At 45.0% G+C, this 18,196-nt stretch overlaps 1 protein-coding gene across 13 annotated transcripts in view; it reads left to right on the top strand.

The window, feature by feature from the left end:
- The window catches only part of HIC2 (HIC ZBTB transcriptional repressor 2), a 76,953-nt gene extending 59,151 nt beyond the window's left edge, over positions 1-17,802 (top strand). For 10 of the 13 annotated variants that reach the window (XM_053279332.1, XM_053279319.1, XM_053279322.1 and 7 more), the window contains one exon: positions 6,461-17,802. In XM_053279332.1, coding sequence (XP_053135307.1) covers positions 6,497-8,212 — 1,716 coding nt within the window. In that variant the 5' untranslated portion in view covers positions 6,461-6,496 and the 3' untranslated portion in view covers positions 8,213-17,802. Of the gene's footprint in view, positions 1-2,881; positions 3,027-6,460 lie in introns of all 13 variants that reach the window. The other 3 variants (XM_053279320.1, XM_053279330.1, XM_053279331.1) reach the window with 1 other exon arrangement.
- The last annotated feature ends 394 nt before the right edge of the window (positions 17,803-18,196 follow it).

Genomic DNA, 18,196 nt, shown 5'->3' with positions numbered 1-18,196 from the left:
AGATATCTCACGAAGCCAAGAATGTGACTTGGTGATGCGCGTTTTAATTGGATCGTGCTGTCCTTTAAGAACAGCAGCAGAGGAGGGAGGGTTTCTTACTCTGCAGGCCTGCAAGAATTTGAGCTGGTAGACAGACAAGATCCCTTTCTTGGCACACACTTGATCCCTTTGCAAATCCCAGGCGCCAGGGGCCCGAGGCACCTAGAAAATTAAACATTATTATTATTATCATTATTATTATTATTAATTCAATTTCTATAATGCCCATCAAAAAATGGCTCAGGGAGGTTTACACAGAGAAATAATACATAAATAAGATAAGATGGATCCCTGTCCCCAAAGGGCTCACAATCTAAAAACATGGCGCCTAGACTAGGATATTCAGAGGTAGAGTTATTTAATACTATCTTTATTAGTCCCAGCCAGCCTGATCTTTGTCCTAAATATAAAGGGGATAAAAATAAGCCTGTTCACCCTCCCCCTTTGCAATGTCCATCGCTACGTCCAGTAATTTTGTCACCAAGTCCATACTTTATTACAATCACAGACCAGTACAAGAATAATATCTCCCTACAGAAGCCCAGCAGAATAACCCATCAAGATTGTAGTCATCAAACTAGAGGATCTCCTCCAGCCTGCTCCGTCACTTGGCCATCCTCCTCCTCTTCCTCGGCGTTCCAGGCACCTCCAGCGCACCACGCATGTTCGTGCCTCATATTGCCTAAGCCTTGAGTCATTCTGGTCAGTTAAAAGCTAATCAAGATAAAAAGAATTTGTACAGTCTGGATGACAACTAACTAGAGAAGTTATATATTTATGTGTAATTTTGTCAATTGTCCCTGGTCTGGCGGTTTGTGGTCTGTGGGCTGTCTCTTGGATCCAAGGCCTGCCTTAGCCTCGGCGCACATGCGCGCGCACACAAACACACACATGTATATGTATATAACTTTTTAAATCTGATTTTTAATCTTTTAGAGCTCTGTCTTGTCTTTTAAAAGGACCTTCAAGACGCATCTGTTTATTTGGGCTTTTCATCAAAACGAATTTTAAGGAATTTAATATTTGTATTCTGTAAAACGGGTTTTAATTGTCTATGTTCTGTTTTTACATCTGTAGTTTTTTGAATTATGTACACCACCTAGGGGGAGACACATCAGGCGGTATATGCTCAATGAATAAATTCAATATAATAATAATAATAATAATAATAATAATAATAATAATAATAGAGGGAGGGCTGCATAGAATAGAACCTGTTGGGCTGATCTCGTTTGCAAAAAACACTGACTTTTCTGTAGCTTCAGAAATGGCTGTCTTTATTTATTCATTCATTCATTCATTTAAAATATTTCTACCCCGCTCCTCCAGTACACTACTGCTCAGAGCGGCTCACAACAATAAAATAGATACAATATACAATAAAAGTAACACAGTTAACCAAATTAAGTAAGCCAAGTCAGGTTAAAAACCACAAGTGGTATTAAATTTCAAATTAAAAGTTATTTAAAAATTGAGAATGATAAAAACTAAAAACCAAAGAACCTACCAGATATAACCAAAGATGGAACATTAAAAAGCCTTTTTAAAAAGATGTGTTTTTAGTTGTTCTTTAAAAACACTGAGGGAGGGAGCATGGCGAAGCTCTTCAGGGAGGCTGTTCCAAAGCCGAGGGGCCACCACCGAAAAGGCCCTGTCTCTAGTCCCCGCCAACTGGATCTCTGTTACTGTCTGTTTCCTTTTTCTCCTTTGGTCTGCATTTAAAGTCCCCCCTTTTCTTAGTTGTTGTGTAGACCTTCTGGGCCAGCAAGTTATTTATTATCAAAGGAGAAGAAACGTTGGCTGAGTTTATCAACCAGATAAAATATTTTTAAGCTATGTCAGTACATTGCTCATCAGGACTTTTTTCACTCGCTCGGCATCATTTTTCACTCGTCACAGACTAGTAGACTAGTGGGTTTCTGCAGCCCTGTTTATTGTTTGTTGTTTGTTTATTATTTATTGAACGGGACTGAGTTATGCCTTGTAAACTCGAGAAATGGTAAATGTTTCCAAAGAGATTTCAAAAGTGTGGTATCCCTAACATAAAGATGGCGAAGCTCTGGTAACTGGCGGCAACCCGAGGTATTACGGTGCTTGAAGTGGGGCACCAAATGCTTCCTTGCCCCACATTCCTGGCGGGGATCAGCCCCCTTTCAAAACTGACGCTGGCTAACTCCAGAAGTGCATGGAGCAGGAAAGGTTGCCCGCAGCCGCCTCTTCAGTCCCTGCACTTCTTGAAAGCTATGCGAGGAGCACCGTTCCTTGCATAGCTTGCCAAGGTCAGATCTGTGCTGACGATACTCCAAGGGCCGTGATGGGAGACCTTGTGCCACCCCAGCTGCTGCCCCAGGAATCTGCCACCTAAGGTGCCACCTTGCCTCAAGTAAGGGCCGCCACTGTGTTGGAATGATTATCTCCTTTGTAGAATGAGGGCCAAGGGGAGAAAACCAATATGGGGGCGGGAGAATGAGCTGAAGCAGAAGAATGTGGTCCTTTGTGATGCCTGCGACTTAATGGCGCGCAGCTTTGATTTGCAGATCGACAGAGGTTGGTGACACATCGGATACTAGCCACATGTCCCTTGTTACCCAATTCCCTGTTCTCCTCGAATGCCTTGAAATTTAGCTCTTTCAGTATGCTCCAAAGGTGTGCGATCCTCCTCTCTCCCCCCCCACCTTCACTCAAGACTCAGGAGGGGTTTTCCTAATTTCATCGCAACATTTGGCTGGTGTCTTAGGTGGTTTTTCTCTTCCCTGCCCCCCGCTTTTTCTTTCCTTCTCTTTCTCTGTTTGAAAAATGGATGTTTCGATTTTGATTGCAATTTTTCAATTGCATTTGACAGTGATCCCTGCTGGCTCTTCACTCAGCAAGTGTTCAGCCCCGTTCTATTGATGGCCTGTTGGGATTTCAATGGAACATCATGGGATGTACCGGGCACGCCAGGGAGCACGGGAAGGAGGTGCATTTAGCCCAAGGTACCTGGCATGGTAAGCGGCAACAACGGGGGTTAACCTGTGTTTTCATGCTCAGGGTCTCGACGTGTGGCAGTGTGGCTTCACCCCTCCCTCCTTTTCTCCCTGCGGCTGTTACAAGCGGTTAGTTGGGCTGTCTCGCTTTCATTGTCGGCATCTCCTTGCTTCACCCAAGCCGAGATCCTAGGTTTGTTGAGCTTTTGCTCCGCTCCTTAACCTCCCATGTGGTCGTCTGCAGGGTTAACCTCTTGCGTTGTACGTTGGCTTGCTCCCCTCTCTAGAGGTTGCTCTTGAATCATGCAGAATGTTTGTAGCAGCTGTGGCTTAAAATTTGCCCTGATCAAGATCTGCTTGCCTTGTGTGGTATGAAGGCCTGGAAAAACTGGGGCGGGGTGAAGGGGAAGGAATGTAGCCCAGCAGTTGAGTGCCTACTTTGCACGCAGAAGGTCTCGGGTCTAGTCCCTGGCAGCATCTCCAGGTAGGGTTGAGAAATACCCATCGGACACCCCCGAAGAGCTGCTGCCGGTCAGTGTAGGCAGTACTGAGCTAGATGGACCAAGGGTTGACTCAGGCAGCTTCCTCTATTATTATTTTAATTTTATTATTATTATTTTATTGGAATATTCAATTATTATTATTATTATTGTTGTTAGAATAATATTAGTTTATTGTTATTAGGAGAAACTTAAGTATGTAGTACACCGCTCTGGGCTCCTTGGAGGAAGAGCGGGATATAAAATGTAAAAATAAATAAAATGAATAAATTGAATAAATAAATAAATAAATATATTAGAATAATAATATTAATTATCAGAATAATAGTATTGTTTTATTAGTAGAATAGTATTAGTATTGTTTTATTAGATGAATAATAATAAAATATAAGAATCAATTATTAATTAATAAGAATTAATTAGTTCTTAATTTCTTAGAAGAAAGTAGGAGATGGGTGATAGATCTATATATTTCCACCGAAACATTTCCTTTCCCTGGCCATCATAACTTCTGCTTTCATCTGGCCACTTATGATGAGTCGAAATTGCCTCCAGGCAATTAGCCAACAACAAGACCCCTCTGTTTTGGCCTAGCCTTCCAGGGTTTTTAAACTGTAAAGGTTTGGCCCGGTTTTCCGGGGTTTTAGAAATTGTTTTAAACGTTTTTTTAAAATGTTTTATAGTTTTTGAGTTTAACAGTTAATTGATTTTAGTTTCATTTTAATGTAAACTGCCCCAAGCCATTTTTGGAAGGGCACTATAGAAATTAAATATAAAAATTTTAAAAAATACTAAATGACACGACCACATTCGAAGAGAGAGCCCCAAGATGGACCTACATGCCCTCCCCACACACCCCCTCTCTCTAGTTGCGCCCGGCCTCTTGCTGCTGTGTCGTTCTGCTTGCGTGTCCCTTCTGTTAATTGCTTCACCTTGGCTGCAGTTGGCACTGGCTGTATCTGCCCAATGCCAGGATTTCGCAGGACATGAAAAGAGCCCTGCTGGATTGGACCACAGATCAGGGCTCGCCCATTCCCAGCCGCCAGCTGACCATGGTGCCTGGAAATTCAGGCGTGGGGCCTTAGCCAGGCGATTGATAGACACAACCAGGAGGAGGAAGGAGCAATCTACCTGATCTTGCTTGCTCTCTCCTCCTGGTTGAACCAGTCCATAGCCTGACCAAGCCAGACAGACCCTTGCTAACTCAGCACCTTTTGAAGTGCGGGTTCTCTTGTATTTAGCAGGAGGAGAGCAACTGTCCCTGTCCAGCCACAGCACAGCATCCCTCCAGTGGCTGCTACGGGTGTCTCCCTTGTGTTTGTTTTTAGATTGTGAGCCCTTTGGGGGCAAGGAACCATCTGATTTTTATTTATTGTTTATTTTTCTATGTAAACCACTTTGGAAATATTTGTTGAAAAGCGGTATATAAATAATAGTAGTGGGATGCGACCAGGATCAGGAAGGAGTAACCCGCCCCTGCCTTGATTGCTCATCCTCCCTGGTTGCATCCATTCATCACTTGCCCACACTTCCGTTTTAGGGTCGTCGTCCAATGAAAGAAATCTTAGTTGATCATAAAAGTTGTAGTCGGTTGATTAAATCTGTATAAATGTGATCATGTGACTTGTGAGCCGCCCAGAGAAGAATTTATGGCGCAGCTAACAAATTTGTTTATTACTAATATTATTATTATTTATTATTACCTATTTACCCACAGTCTACCAGATGTTATTGACTGGATTTGGTACTTTAATTATTGGGCTCTTTCCAAGGGTCTAGGATAACTAAACTTCAGAAGGATTTTCTTAGCTTATTTGGTATTGTTGGCTGAAGTAGAAGTTTGATTAGTTTCTCTTTTATATTTGTTTTAACTTTGTGCTGGTCACCGACCGAAATAAAGATTTGTTGGATAACTAAAGAAAAATTAAAGATAGCGTCGTAGTATTCATGCTGTCCCGAGTAGTGTGGTCTTCTGTAGCTGATGTGTTGCAATTTAGCGATGCCCAAGGTGTCAAGATGGTGTTCAAGTTCTTTTGGTACTGCACCAAGGGCACCAACAACTATTGGCACCACTACTGTTTTTATTATTATTAGGTTGGTTAAATCTGCATAAACCTTCAGCTAGTCCTACTGAAGGCAAAAAAGCAAACATCACTTTTTTTAGCTGGTACATGCTTCTTGCGGTAGACACCATCTTAGGAAGAAACTCTCGCATGTGGAATAGTAGGGGGAACACCTTCTAAGATGATGCCTTCTGCCTTAGATTCTTGTACAGTCTTTCATTCTTCTCCACCCTCTGACTTTTCTTGCTTGAAAAAGCACCATCCACTTCTGCGCGGAGTACCAGACAGTTCTGCCATATGTTTGGCACACAGCTATCAGTCTACCGAGCAAGGCAGGTTTGGGAAGAGATAGGCGTCCTCCGTCCGCCATTTTGACTCGGTCCGCCTTCCCTCATGGAACTCAAGGCAATACCCCACACCCAAGGCTTAAGCCTCCTCCTTTTGTTTCTGTTCTGTCTTCATTCCATCATGATACCCAAGAGGTTTGAATCCAGACAGTCTCCCATATAAGCACTGAGTAGGCCCACGCCTATTTATGTTCTGCAAGTTTCCTTTCCTTTCAATGTATTGTGGCTGGGGATGATGGGAGTTGTAGTTCAGCAACATCTGGAGCACCACCAGTTGGGGACCCCCTGCTCTAGAGCCTCCAGCAGCGCAGTGATTGAGATCTCAGCCTGTCAGTTATCGTTACGGGGGGAACGGGGTCTTAAAAGGACCCCATGATCCCTGTTTTCATCGGAGCATTGTTGGCGGGAATGAGCCAATACCGCCCTGAGCCAATTTTGGAAGGGTGGTATAAAAATTGAATTAATAAATAATCATATACCGAGTGTTGTGGCCAGTGGGAATTGGCTCACCATCTTTGTCCTCCCTGCCCTTTTCTCTTTTGCAGGTGATAAAGTGAACGGGAAAGGAAGCCAAGGTGGAAATGGAACTGCCAAATCATGCCAAACAACTGCTGCTGCAGCTAAATCAGCAACGAGCCAAAGGTTTCCTCTGTGACGTGATCATCGTCGTCGAAAATGCCCTCTTCCGTGCCCACAAGAACATCCTGGCTGCCAGCAGCATGTATTTCAAATCTCTCGTCCTGCACGACAACCTGATCAACTTAGACACGGACATGGTCAACCCCACCGTGTTCCGGCAGATCTTGGACTTTATTTATACTGGGAAGCTCTTAATGACTGACCAGCCTGGGGAGCAGAACTTTAATGCTCTCCTCACCGCAGCAAGCTACCTCCAACTCCATGACCTGGCGGCCCTTTGCCGAAAGAAACTGAAACGCAATGGGAGGTCCTTTGCTGGCCGAGCCGGCGGCGCCCTCAGTGTCGGGAGACCCCCGCGGAGTCAGAGACTTTCCACTGCTTCAGTCATCACTCGTTATTCAGGGTCAACTGAGGGGATGAAGGGCTCTCACTCCAAGGAGATGCCAAAGGGAAAGATCTCAGATGATGAGGTCTTCATTAGCAGTTCCAACCAAGAGAATTCTCATGCTTTAAGTCGGGGAGTAGGGAAGAATGGTGGCGACGGAAGCAGCAGCAGCGCCAATGGGAGTGGGGCAGACCAAGAGCTTGGTCTGGACCTCTCCAAGAAAAGCCCTTCGCTTCCGACAGCAGCCTCCCAGGATGACCCACAGCCGTGCGAAAGTCAGCGCGATTCCCCACAACCTGCCTCAGCCCCTGCAGCCAACAGTGCCTCATCGTTTGACGAGTCCACCGCCGGAGCCCCCTCGAACCTAGCGGACAACTGTGAACCCATGGACATGGACTTGAGCGAGGACCGCCAATCCCTCCCTGAAGGCAGCCAGCGAAAAAGCTTGCGTCACTCGTCCCGCAAGAAGGAGTGGATCAAGAAGGACAACGCTTTTGACAGGAAAGAGGGTGGCAAAGGTAGCGAGGAGAGGGAAGGCTTGCCTAACGGGATTCTGATGGGCTCCTTGTGTAAGTCAGCGGAACGGGGCCTGGGTCCCTACGGGGCAGAGCTGCCGTTCCCATGTAAAGAGGATGTTGAGAACGGCAAGGAGAACAGTGACGACAGTGGGCAAAGCGAGAGCGAAAGCGGTGGGCACACCAGCGCCAACTACGTCTACCGACAGGAAGGTTATGAGCCAGTGGCCTTTGGGGACAACCTTTACGTCTGTATCCCCTGCGGGAAGGGCTTTCCCAGCTCCGAGCAGCTGAACGCCCATGTCGAAACGCACACGGAGGAGGATCTCTACATCAAGGAAGAAGGCACGTACGACGACAAGGAGGAAGAAGCCGAGGATTTGTCCAACCCCAACCAGCCCTACACCACGGAGTCGCGGCCCTTCAAGTGTTCCGTGTGCGAGAAGAGCTACAAAGATCCGGCCACCCTCCGGCAGCACGAGAAGACTCATTGGCTGACGCGCCCGTTCCCGTGTAACATCTGCGGCAAGATGTTCACGCAGCGGGGCACCATGACGCGGCACATGCGCAGCCACTTGGGCCTCAAGCCCTTTGCGTGCGAGGAGTGCGGGATGCGCTTTACTCGGCAGTATCGACTGACAGAGCATATGCGCGTCCACTCAGGGGAAAAGCCCTACGAATGTCAGCTATGCGGCGGGAAGTTCACCCAGCAGCGCAACCTCATCAGCCACTTGAGAATGCATACCTCTCCTGCATAAGCCAAAGACTCTCCAACGAGCCGACCCGCCATGAACATAACCTTTCCCTAGACTTGCTGCTTTAACCAGGGGGGGGGCATTCCCTTCCCTCTTCAGTCATGGGGGGGCCTCAACCAAACAGAGCTTTATTTCTTTCTCTCCCCCCCACACCCCCACTCCTCCTTCCCCCAAAATACAAAGAGAACCAGTCCACATTGAAGCTGCTGCCTCCCACATTTTTTTGGTGTGTGTGTGTGTGTGTGTTCCCCCCACTTGGCCATTAGATCAAACGATAACCAGAAATGCCAATATTCTGCTAGGCTGCAGGAACATGTAGCTTAACTCTGAGCCAGGTGTGTGTGTGTGTGTGTGTGTGTGTGTGTGTGTGTGTGTGTGTGTGTGTGTGTCGGGGGGGCACTTTCCAGGTTGATCTTAATTGGAAATGCAGTTTCAGGGGTGGTCTTTCTGGCTGAAAAGAGAGACCCCCGGCGGCTGCTTCTCCTCCCTCCTCAGTTTACTTCCTTAGCACTTTGGAATTACTTTACAAACTTGACCCCAAGTATTATTTCCTTTTGCGCTGGTTTGACGCCAGGCACAGCCTCCTGCCATCTTGCTGCTGCTCTTGGTAGCCGCGGGCGTTCATTTCCCCACCCCCACTCGACCATCTAACCGTGATCGTTCTCCCTAAAAGCTGTCCCTGAGGGCATTTCTTGCCAACTGAGCCCTGTTCTGGGTTTGTTTTTGTGTTTCGTTCAATAGCCCTTCCACGATTCCTCCCGCGAATGTGTGTGTTCGGTTCTTTTTCGTCGCAGACGAGAATAGAAGCCTTGGTTGTTGGCGAAAGTATAAGAAGCCATTGGCTGTCTGATCCATTGCTTTATTGGACAACTGGAGCGAGCTAAAAGAGCCCACCTTTGGATTTTTTGCATGCTAGGAAAGGAGTGCTACCAAAACAAGACAGGAAGTGAAGGTGACATCACGTCCTGTCGCCATCCCACCCCGCTTTTTTCTGGCGTCCAGCCTTTTCGCCTCGGCACATGTAACCCAAACATGGAAGCCTTTTCCAACCTCTTCCCGCTCACCTCTTCAGCCTTGACCATGACTGAATGGGGTCTGGGTGCCCCTGGGGAATTAATTTCAGTGAGCAGGGGTCCGTCTTTACGTTTCCCCCACCGCTATTGTTTCGTATGAATCTTTGCTTAGAGGTACTTGTTTTATTAAGAGAGAGAAAACGCATTGTTAAACGTTTATGTAATTGTTGGAACTGGAAGTTCTAAGGTTGATTATTCGGAGCGGGTTGCGGGTGGGGTCAACGTAGGCTGGAATTGTTGCAAGTTCCTTTAGGTACTTTTTATTTGGGTTTTGTTTTTTTTAAGAAAAAAAAACGTGTGTGTGTGTGTGTATGTGTGTGCGTACATGTGTATAGCTTCTTCTCCCTCACTAAAGAACGGGTCAGTATGGATTGGTCTGTTCTCTTTGCTACCTCTTGAATTCATGAGAACAATAAGATGGTTAGTGAATTATTAGGTGTGGCTTTGTTTTATCCCCCCAAACCCCGCCCCACTCCATTGTAAGTAAGTGTACAAAGTAGAAATTTAAATTGAAAGTTAGGGGATTTTTACCACCTCCTCCTTATCACCAAGAAGTCAGCTAAAACAATTATACTTGGCCAAAGACAGTAGGTAGAATCTTTTTTTTTTTTTCCCCCAGCCAGGGACCCAAGTGAATAATTCTGTAGGGTCTCTGGCTCACCAAATTCCTAATTTCTTGCCTATATATGTTTTTGTGGTTTTTTAAAATCATAATAATACATTTTTTTTCCCCAAGAGCATTTGGGCTCTCTTCAGTTTTGATTTTGCCATGAGGAGGGAATCTCTGAACCCGTTGCTTTCTGGATTAGCATGTGACTGAGCATCCGACCGGATGAAGAAATGCTGAAGGAGCAGGCTGTATACTGCTTGGATCCAGAGTGTGATAAGAATGGGGGGGGGGCCTAACCAAAGTGTTTCATATCCCCCCCTTTTTCCCCTTCTTCTTCTTCTTCTTCTTCTTCTTTTTTTTCTTTTTTTTTTTTTTTTTTTGGATGTGGGTATGTTTTTTGTGTGTTCATTTTAGTAAGGAAACCTTAACACAAAAGTTGGAAAAATGGAAGAGAAGGTTTTCTCGGAGCATCTGTATCACAGCCAACAGCTGCTATAGGTTTCGAAGGAGAGGACCAGGTATCCCTGCCATATATTTTTTGGGCCCCTCGACTTAGTTGGCGTGACGTTTGTGAAAAGCAATGGCTCCCCCCCCCGCCCCCGAGTGAGTTGGTATTTGGTGGTACAAATTCGGTCCCTTTAGAAGCATCCTCTCCGAAATTGAGTAAGGTTTACATTTCCCCTCCCCGCTCTTAACTTCTTGCTCAAAACCATTGTTCTCATTTATTATTATTATTATTAATATTATTATTATTATTATTATTGAGAGGGCTTGCTGAAGCCCTTTGTCTTTTTTCTTTAAAAAAAAGAGAGAGAGAGAGAGAGAGAAAACAAACTTTTCATCTTTAAGTTTTAGACCAAAAAAAAGTGAGCATGTTCACATAAAACAAAGATAAGCTTCATTTCTCCTCCCACCCATAATTCTCCCTCCCCCACTAAAAAAATAGGTTAGTCCATTGAAGTGTTTTGGGTCTCTTTGAATGAACTGGGGAGAACTCGAATCTAAAGCCCCATGCAATACAGATTAAACCCAACTGTTATCACGTTACAGGGAACACGTGTAACTTTACCTCACCCAGGGGTTGCTTTTTCCTCACCCCCATAGTAAGAATCTCTTCTTTAATATCTCAAACATTGTCCCCTTTGGCGGGGGGCAGGGAGAAAAAGTGAATGCACCCTTTAAAGCAGGGCTGGCCAACCCACGGTTATCAAGCAGGTTTTGGACTACATTGCCCATTACCCCCTGCCACTGTTTATTGTAGTGGGGGGATGTTGGGAGTTGTAGTCCAGCGAATGCTTGAAACATTCACACTGTGCCCTGTGTGGGTGTGCTGCAGTGTCGTGGAGTTCCGGGGGCCCTGCATTTCCCCCCTCCTCCATTCAAGCTGCTCTCCTCACTCCCAGTCAAATAAAGAGAGTCCATGTGAGGAAGGCAGTTCAGTCGTCATGACAAATACGTGCATGCATGGAATCCATCGAGCACTTTCTTTTGTACCAGGAGTTTGTGTCAGTGAAAGGTTGTTCGGGAACCAGCTGCCCAACTGCCGTAGAAGTGGACAGAAGTTCCCATGGAGGAATTCTGGGTGGCTTTATTGGTTAGCTCCCTGCTTGTGTTGAGCTGAAGGAAGAGAGCCCCAAGTTGGCAATCTGTGCAACTCTACTTTGGGAGAGGCACAGGTGCACAATTTTCATGTCTAAACCATACAAGTGACCAGGGTTCCGTCCCAATCACCATTCACTTCACAACAATCGAGACAGCAATTCTTCTTTCCTTCTGGCTCTTGAGATGCCTTCAGAGCTGAGTTCTGAGCAGTAATCTGATCTCTGAGTCAAGAATCTATATGACTACCTCTGCCCCCCCCCAAAAAAGTGGGATAACGCCTCACTCTTCCACCCCCAACACCCCTTTGCACGTCCTGTTGTCGTTAACGTGACAGTAATCCTTTTCATTCCATGCCACAGTTTGTGTGAAGGGCCCCTTACACATTTTCTCATCTTCTAATTAGTATTGACCAGGTTTGACCTTAGTACAACCAAGGCGGAGAGCTGGCGGAAGAGCAAGGCACCAGTTAGGCGTGAGTTAAACATCTTTTGAACCAAGATGAATCCCAAAGGGTGACTTATGCATGAGATTCACACAACCATAGGGTTATTTGTAGCACCCCTTCACATCACGAGGAGAGTTTAACCATTCTCCAACTTCCTGACCAAGTGGTGGATGTCTGTTATGAATTCTCACCACATGGGCAACTCTTGCCGCCATATTAAGTTACCTCTTGGTAAATGTCCAGCTGTAGTTTATCCAAAGAGGAGCCCTAAGGTGTGTAGGGTTTGCGAAGAGCAAACTCTACCGTGATCCCTCCGAATTTTATTAGACCCTAGAGTTGTGTGTGATGGCTGTGGAGGTGTTAGGGTTGGTTTGGATTTTTGTTGTTTATGGTTTGAAGTTTTGGGATCTTCTAGAAATTTCAGGATCCATTATTGTTGGGGTTTTTGTGGGGTTTTCTGTTGTTAAAGAAGCCTCCTTCCTTTTTTTGTTTCTCCCCTCAGCACTTAAACAATACGACGACAAGTCTGTGTACAGCATGAGTATTGTACAAAAATGGGAAAAAAAACTTTTTTGCAAAAAGTAGCTCTGTAGACTTGTGTTCCATTTGCTGAATTAATGACTTTCCCCCCAAAATTGTGACAATAATAATGAAAAACCTAATAATACTCAAAACTTCAGGGACTGTTCAGGGCCCATTTAGAGGGTCCGGACACTCAACTGCATTTATACGACATAGTATTGTAACAAGCATTTTCTGTATTTTAATGAAAAAGCAAAACACTAGTTTCATATTTAAGATTTTAAGAGTTCTAGGGTTGGGATGGGGAGGGAATTGCATTTTATTTTTTATTTTTTTGTGTTTTGTCCTTCTTATTTTGTTTTTTGTTTTTGAAATACACAAAGAGCCTCATGAGGAATTTTTTTTTTTTTTAAAAAGGTTTAAAATGCTGAGGCCTGGCAGCTTAATGATATGCTTTTGTCAGTTTAGATCCAGAATGTTTTCGGAGTAACAGGAGAGGAAAAATAAAGAGTAAAGTAGCAAAAGTTGTATTGAAAAGATAGCTCATACCCAAATTCAGAAAACTATTTTTTAAACCAAAGCACATTTGAATGAGTATGGAACCTCACTGGGCTCAGAAAAAAAAAGTTAATATATTTATCTCATTGTTTACATAAACTTTTACAGTTTCAGACCTCAACAGATCTACAGGCCAGTCAAAATTAATCTTTGTTTTTTTCCATTGGTTTTGCTGTCAAACGGTGATCACAAGGAAACCTTTAAAAAAGGGGGGAAAAGGATCCTCTCCCATTCTATAGGAGGTAATCTGTTCAGCACATGTTGATTGGAAGGAAGCATGATACTTTTGTTCTTGTTTGCTTATGATCTTCAATAGTTGACGCCCTTAGATCAGAAGAGTCTCCCATTTTAAAGAGTTTAGAGGGCAGGATTATGTCAAGCGAGTAGGAGGGTTACTTAAGGATGGGCTTTCATTTGGTAAAACAACATGGTCCAGAAAGAAATGGCATCCCTTTGTTTAATAGATAAGACGCTAGTTTGAAGGGTGGAGAGAGAGAGAGAGAGAATGTAGACGGATATTTTCACCAAAAATCAGATATCAGAGAGGGGTGACAGGACAGATGGAAAATGAAACAGACTTATAGGAGACTGTCTTCAGAAGTTGAAGAATAGACTGGGATGGCCAGTTTGTCGGACGACACCTCCCACCATCCTGAGACACAGTGATCCGTTGCCAGGGCTTACAACAGCTAGAAGGCCTCAGGCTGGCCAACCCCAGAGTAGACCCAATATTCCCTACAAGACTATAGTGCATCCAACTATATTCTTGAGCCATTCTGGTTTTCGGTTCTTGCTAATGGGGAGTTATCGGAATCCAACTTTGTGCTGGTCTGAGGAGTTGCAAAGAAAAAGCCAAAGAGCTTCAGACCAATAGCTTTATCATGCCGAGAAGGCATCGTAGAAAGGAATTCCACCCCTCCGCTCACCTTCTGCGCTACTTTGAAATGTGTGGCAGGGCTCAAGGGCGTGTTGGTCAAATGGGACTCAGTTAGAGCCAGGCTCCACACAACGTACCTGAGCCTTGGAAAGATTCTGTCCACCTCCAGTCCCCGTGCCGACATCCTATCTAGGTTAAAGCAAGACGGGTGAGTTCAGATGACATGACCACTCTCTGCTTATTCTAACCTACTCACTTCACATAACCCGAGACTTGTGCCCAAGGTCTGAAGTGAGTCTCAGATCTTGGATTATTTGAAGCAAGTAGGTTACAATAAGGCGAGATTGATCATGTCATCCTAACCTACCAATCTTGGTTTATTGAACCAGGATGGGAAGTAGACGCTTGTGAGGGGATGGAAAAGAGGAACAGACATTCCCGAGGTTCAAGGACAGAACCCAGCTCTGAGGTTCTGAGTGATGTTTGAACCAGCCTGTCAAGACCAACCTCAGTTAGTCAGAAGGAGATGATACACTATCTCCTGTCTAGGAGATAGTCAGAGTCTATTGGTTAGGTGTCCTGTCTGGTGTGAAGACATGGGACACCAAATTGCTTAATTTATTCCACTCTGGGAGGAGGGTTTTTTTTTTTAATGATTTGGACTAATTTACTCCAATGAAATGTTTTAGGGAGCTTTTGCGTGGTAGGCTATCCAACCCAGTTCACAATTTAGTCCACCTCTCTGCTAAAGCTCCCTCTCTCAAGAATGATAAACATTCTTGTATAAATGTAATGCTGTGTTCCTGCCCCGCTTTCTATGCCAAAGCCGCCTCATGTTTCAAAAACCGTAAAAATGAGAGAGAGAAAATCTTTGGGGTGAGAAAAGGCAGGAGAGGCTGATGGAAAACCAAAGGATTAATTTTGCCTGGTCTTGATATCTATCTAAGATGGTGCAAACACTTTTTAGCAAGTGTTCTGTTTTGTATCAATATGTATGTGCAGTAATGAATGTATTTATTTCTCAAGATTCTGTATGCACAGTTTTGCAAGGAAAACTCAGAGCAATTTGCAAAGACAAAAAGGTGTGTCCGCAGGGTCTTCGCTACAGGATTTCAGAAGAAAAAAATGGTATTAAAAATGTTTAAAAAAAAAATAAAGATCTCAGAGACTCACAGCATAGCCATAAACCATAACCTGTGAAGACATGACAGAGACTGGACTTTTGTAGCTTTTGCATAGAAAAGATTTTTGTTTTGCTGTATTTAAATGTTTCCAGTTAGGATGTCACTCAAACGATTTCCTGTCCTTTATTTTTCTTCCTTTCATATGTTCATGTGGGTGTGCGTGTAGGTATGTGCGTGTGTACACGTGTGTGCATATGTGAGCAAGTGTGCAGAGCACTGGTTTTCACAGTGCGGGTTCAAAGTGTGGGTTAGCAGTATTTTATTTTATTTTTAATCACGTCACTTCTGTTCTGAAATGCAGGAATGTTGGGCCCAAAGAGGAAACATCTGGGGTGTCGGATAAAAGAAGGCAAAACCTATGCTGGGGGGCGGGCGGACGGGGGGAGTTATTAGATTATCATGGCCAAACAGAGGGGTAGAAAACGCAGATGGAGGCAGAATTAGTCCTACTCCATGCAAGTGCTTTAAGTTGGGAGAAGCCGTAATGATTTCTAGCCTATCTTCTCAATGTTTACAGCCTAAGCAATAATAGTGAAACATATGGGCACAGAAATAGGGGGTTTAAGAGGCAAACGGCGGGTTGAGGGGGATGTTTCGTCCACCAGGAATACCGTGCTGTGAACACCGTTGAGGTCTGGCAGTTTTCTGCATTCTGCCCATGCTCGGGCGCATGGCTCATAACAGCCAACGGCACTTGCCTGTTCTTGTCCGTAGTGTGTCACAACGATCATACGCCTGTACGGTCAGAGATCAGCGAGACTGATCATATCCCAGCGTGCCTCCAAACTTCGGGTTTCGAGGGGTCTTTTATAGGTCTTTCCACAAGGCTGTGCTCTCAGAGATCTGCGAATCAGCTGACATCTCCACCTGGCCTGCAGACATTAGATGCACTGTTCCATCAAGTGGTCATCAACCATCTACCACATGCAAGGGCCAAAACTAAAATCAGAAACTCTCCCATTGGGCTTAATAGTTCTAAGGGCCTGCCTAGTCATTTCATGCATTACTTTGATGTGTCCCCCTACACTTTGGGGAAAAAACAACAAAAAACCAACCCTAACTCATCTGCAGGGTTTCCTGGAAGGCGTGTGCACGCTGAACCCTTTCCCTGCCTGCTTTTCTTGTTCCCCATCATGCTTTCCGCTGAGCCTTTTCTCTCTCCTACACCTCTTGTAGGAAAAGATATAAATTTCCACTATCCCTAGCCTTTGGAAGCTGTAGTCTTAATATTTGGGCACTCAAGTTGGGGAACCCCCATCTTGAGAGCCTTTGAGATAATGGAATGGCTTGCAGAGGCTGTGTTGAGCACCCTTTCCTTTTTCTGATCCCCTTTCTGAATGTGGCTTTTTCCTGCTGAAAAGGCATGTCGGGGTCACATTTCCGTGTGTCTGTTTTCAACTTCGAGAAGTGTATTTTATTTGTGGGCTGGAAGGCACGGAATATTAGGGACGCCTGTAGATTGACGCTTTGTCAGTGGATGTTTATGCCGGCAGGGCAGGTTGTGTGGGGTGTCTTACCGCCTCCCCAAAGACAACTCCATGCACTTGTAACATAACACTGTTGTCGTTCTTGAAAAGTTGAGAAGACTTTATCAGAAATGGCGTGCACGTGAAATGCATTCTTGCCCACTTAAAGCCACCCTTCTTTCAAAATGGGCCTTGTTCTGGCTCCTTTCTGAGCATTCAGTTGAGGCAGCCTTTTATTTTTCTTTCCGTTTCTGGAACCGTTTCCAAACTTGCTTCTCTTGAAAAGGAGGACCCTACTAGAATTGGGTGTGAGGTCCTTTTGGCTTGTGCGAACTCCCCCCCCCCCAAGTGTAGCTTCACGTCTAGGGGGAAGAGCCCCCTTTCTACCTCACTTATACCTCCAGTGGGTGTTGCAATACTTCTTCCTGTATCTTTCGGATCTCTTGGGGACGACTCGGAGGATCGGAGCATTTTGTTGAGGGTGACTTCCTTTATTTTCTCTTCTCCTCGCTTCCCGACCAAACATGGGATAGGGAGGGTGGGTGCAGTGACCGCCATAGGTCAGAGGTTCTCAGCCTTCGGTCCCCAGATCTCAGTAGAATTCAACTTCCATCATCCTTTGGTCATTTTGCTGGGGACGGTGGGAGCTTTAGTCAGACATCTGGGGACCAGGGCTGAGAACCCCTGCCATAGCTCACACTGGGTGGCAGAAGGAAGCCCTAGGTTAGAGCAAGGCATGCTGGGAAAAGTCACTGCATGGCAGTTCATAGGTTTTGCTTTTACCGGTGAATGAGAGGTGTGTGGGTTTCTTCATCACGAGCTCCTGCTGCAATAGCTTCAGGAGCTGGCTTTGATTGAGAAATTGGATATTTTCCTTGTGGGGGGGTTAGCAAAGACCTAGTTTGGAATTTTTTTATTTTTTTTAAACTCACAGTCCAACTGGAACGGGGCGGTGCTTTCCCTCCCTCTTTTAAGCCTTAACTATTGATCAGAACCAAGAGCCCCAGATGTTTCTCCCAGGGCTTCTGACATTCCTGTTCCAATGTTGTGTTCATTTCCTTCAAGAGCTTGAATTCAGGTCAGAGTTGCAGTTTTGCAGCTCCAACTCGTGTCATATTGGGGGCGGGGGCAGGGACGGGGCGGGAATAAGTAAAAACACAGAAATTATAATATGATCTCAGCATTCAGAAATTTGCAGTCTTAATGTACAGTGATGAGAAACTGTTATTTTATGAACTTTTCATTAAAAGGTTGATTGAAAATTCCGTTGCGCTTCTGTTTCTCTTCGCATCGGGGTGTCGTCAAAGCATCGGGGCAACTTCTGATCTGAGTGTGTTGGGGACCAGGTCTGTCTATTTGCCGGCACCGAGACATCCCAGCGGGCGTGTCCAAACCTGCCAGGGTTCAGTTCCCAGCCAGACTTTGCAACCTCTGCCTGAATCTTGTAAACTAGAATTGAAGTTGAACAGAGAATAAGCTTGTGTGTGTGTGTGTGTGTGTGTGTGTGTGTGTGTGTGTTTATTTGTTTTGTTTGTTTGAAAGATTTATACCCCTTCCCTCCAGTACTCTACTGTTCGGGGCGACTTACAACAACAAAATAGAGATGATGTAAAATAAAAGTAATAAAATTAACCAAAATACGTAAGTTCA

The sequence above is a fragment of the Hemicordylus capensis genome, chromosome 15 (genome assembly GCF_027244095.1).
Source record: "Hemicordylus capensis ecotype Gifberg chromosome 15, rHemCap1.1.pri, whole genome shotgun sequence".
Lineage (NCBI taxonomy): Eukaryota > Metazoa > Chordata > Lepidosauria > Squamata > Cordylidae > Hemicordylus > Hemicordylus capensis.
Note: the sequence above shows the minus strand (reverse complement) of the source record. Positions and strands in the feature narration are given on the sequence as shown.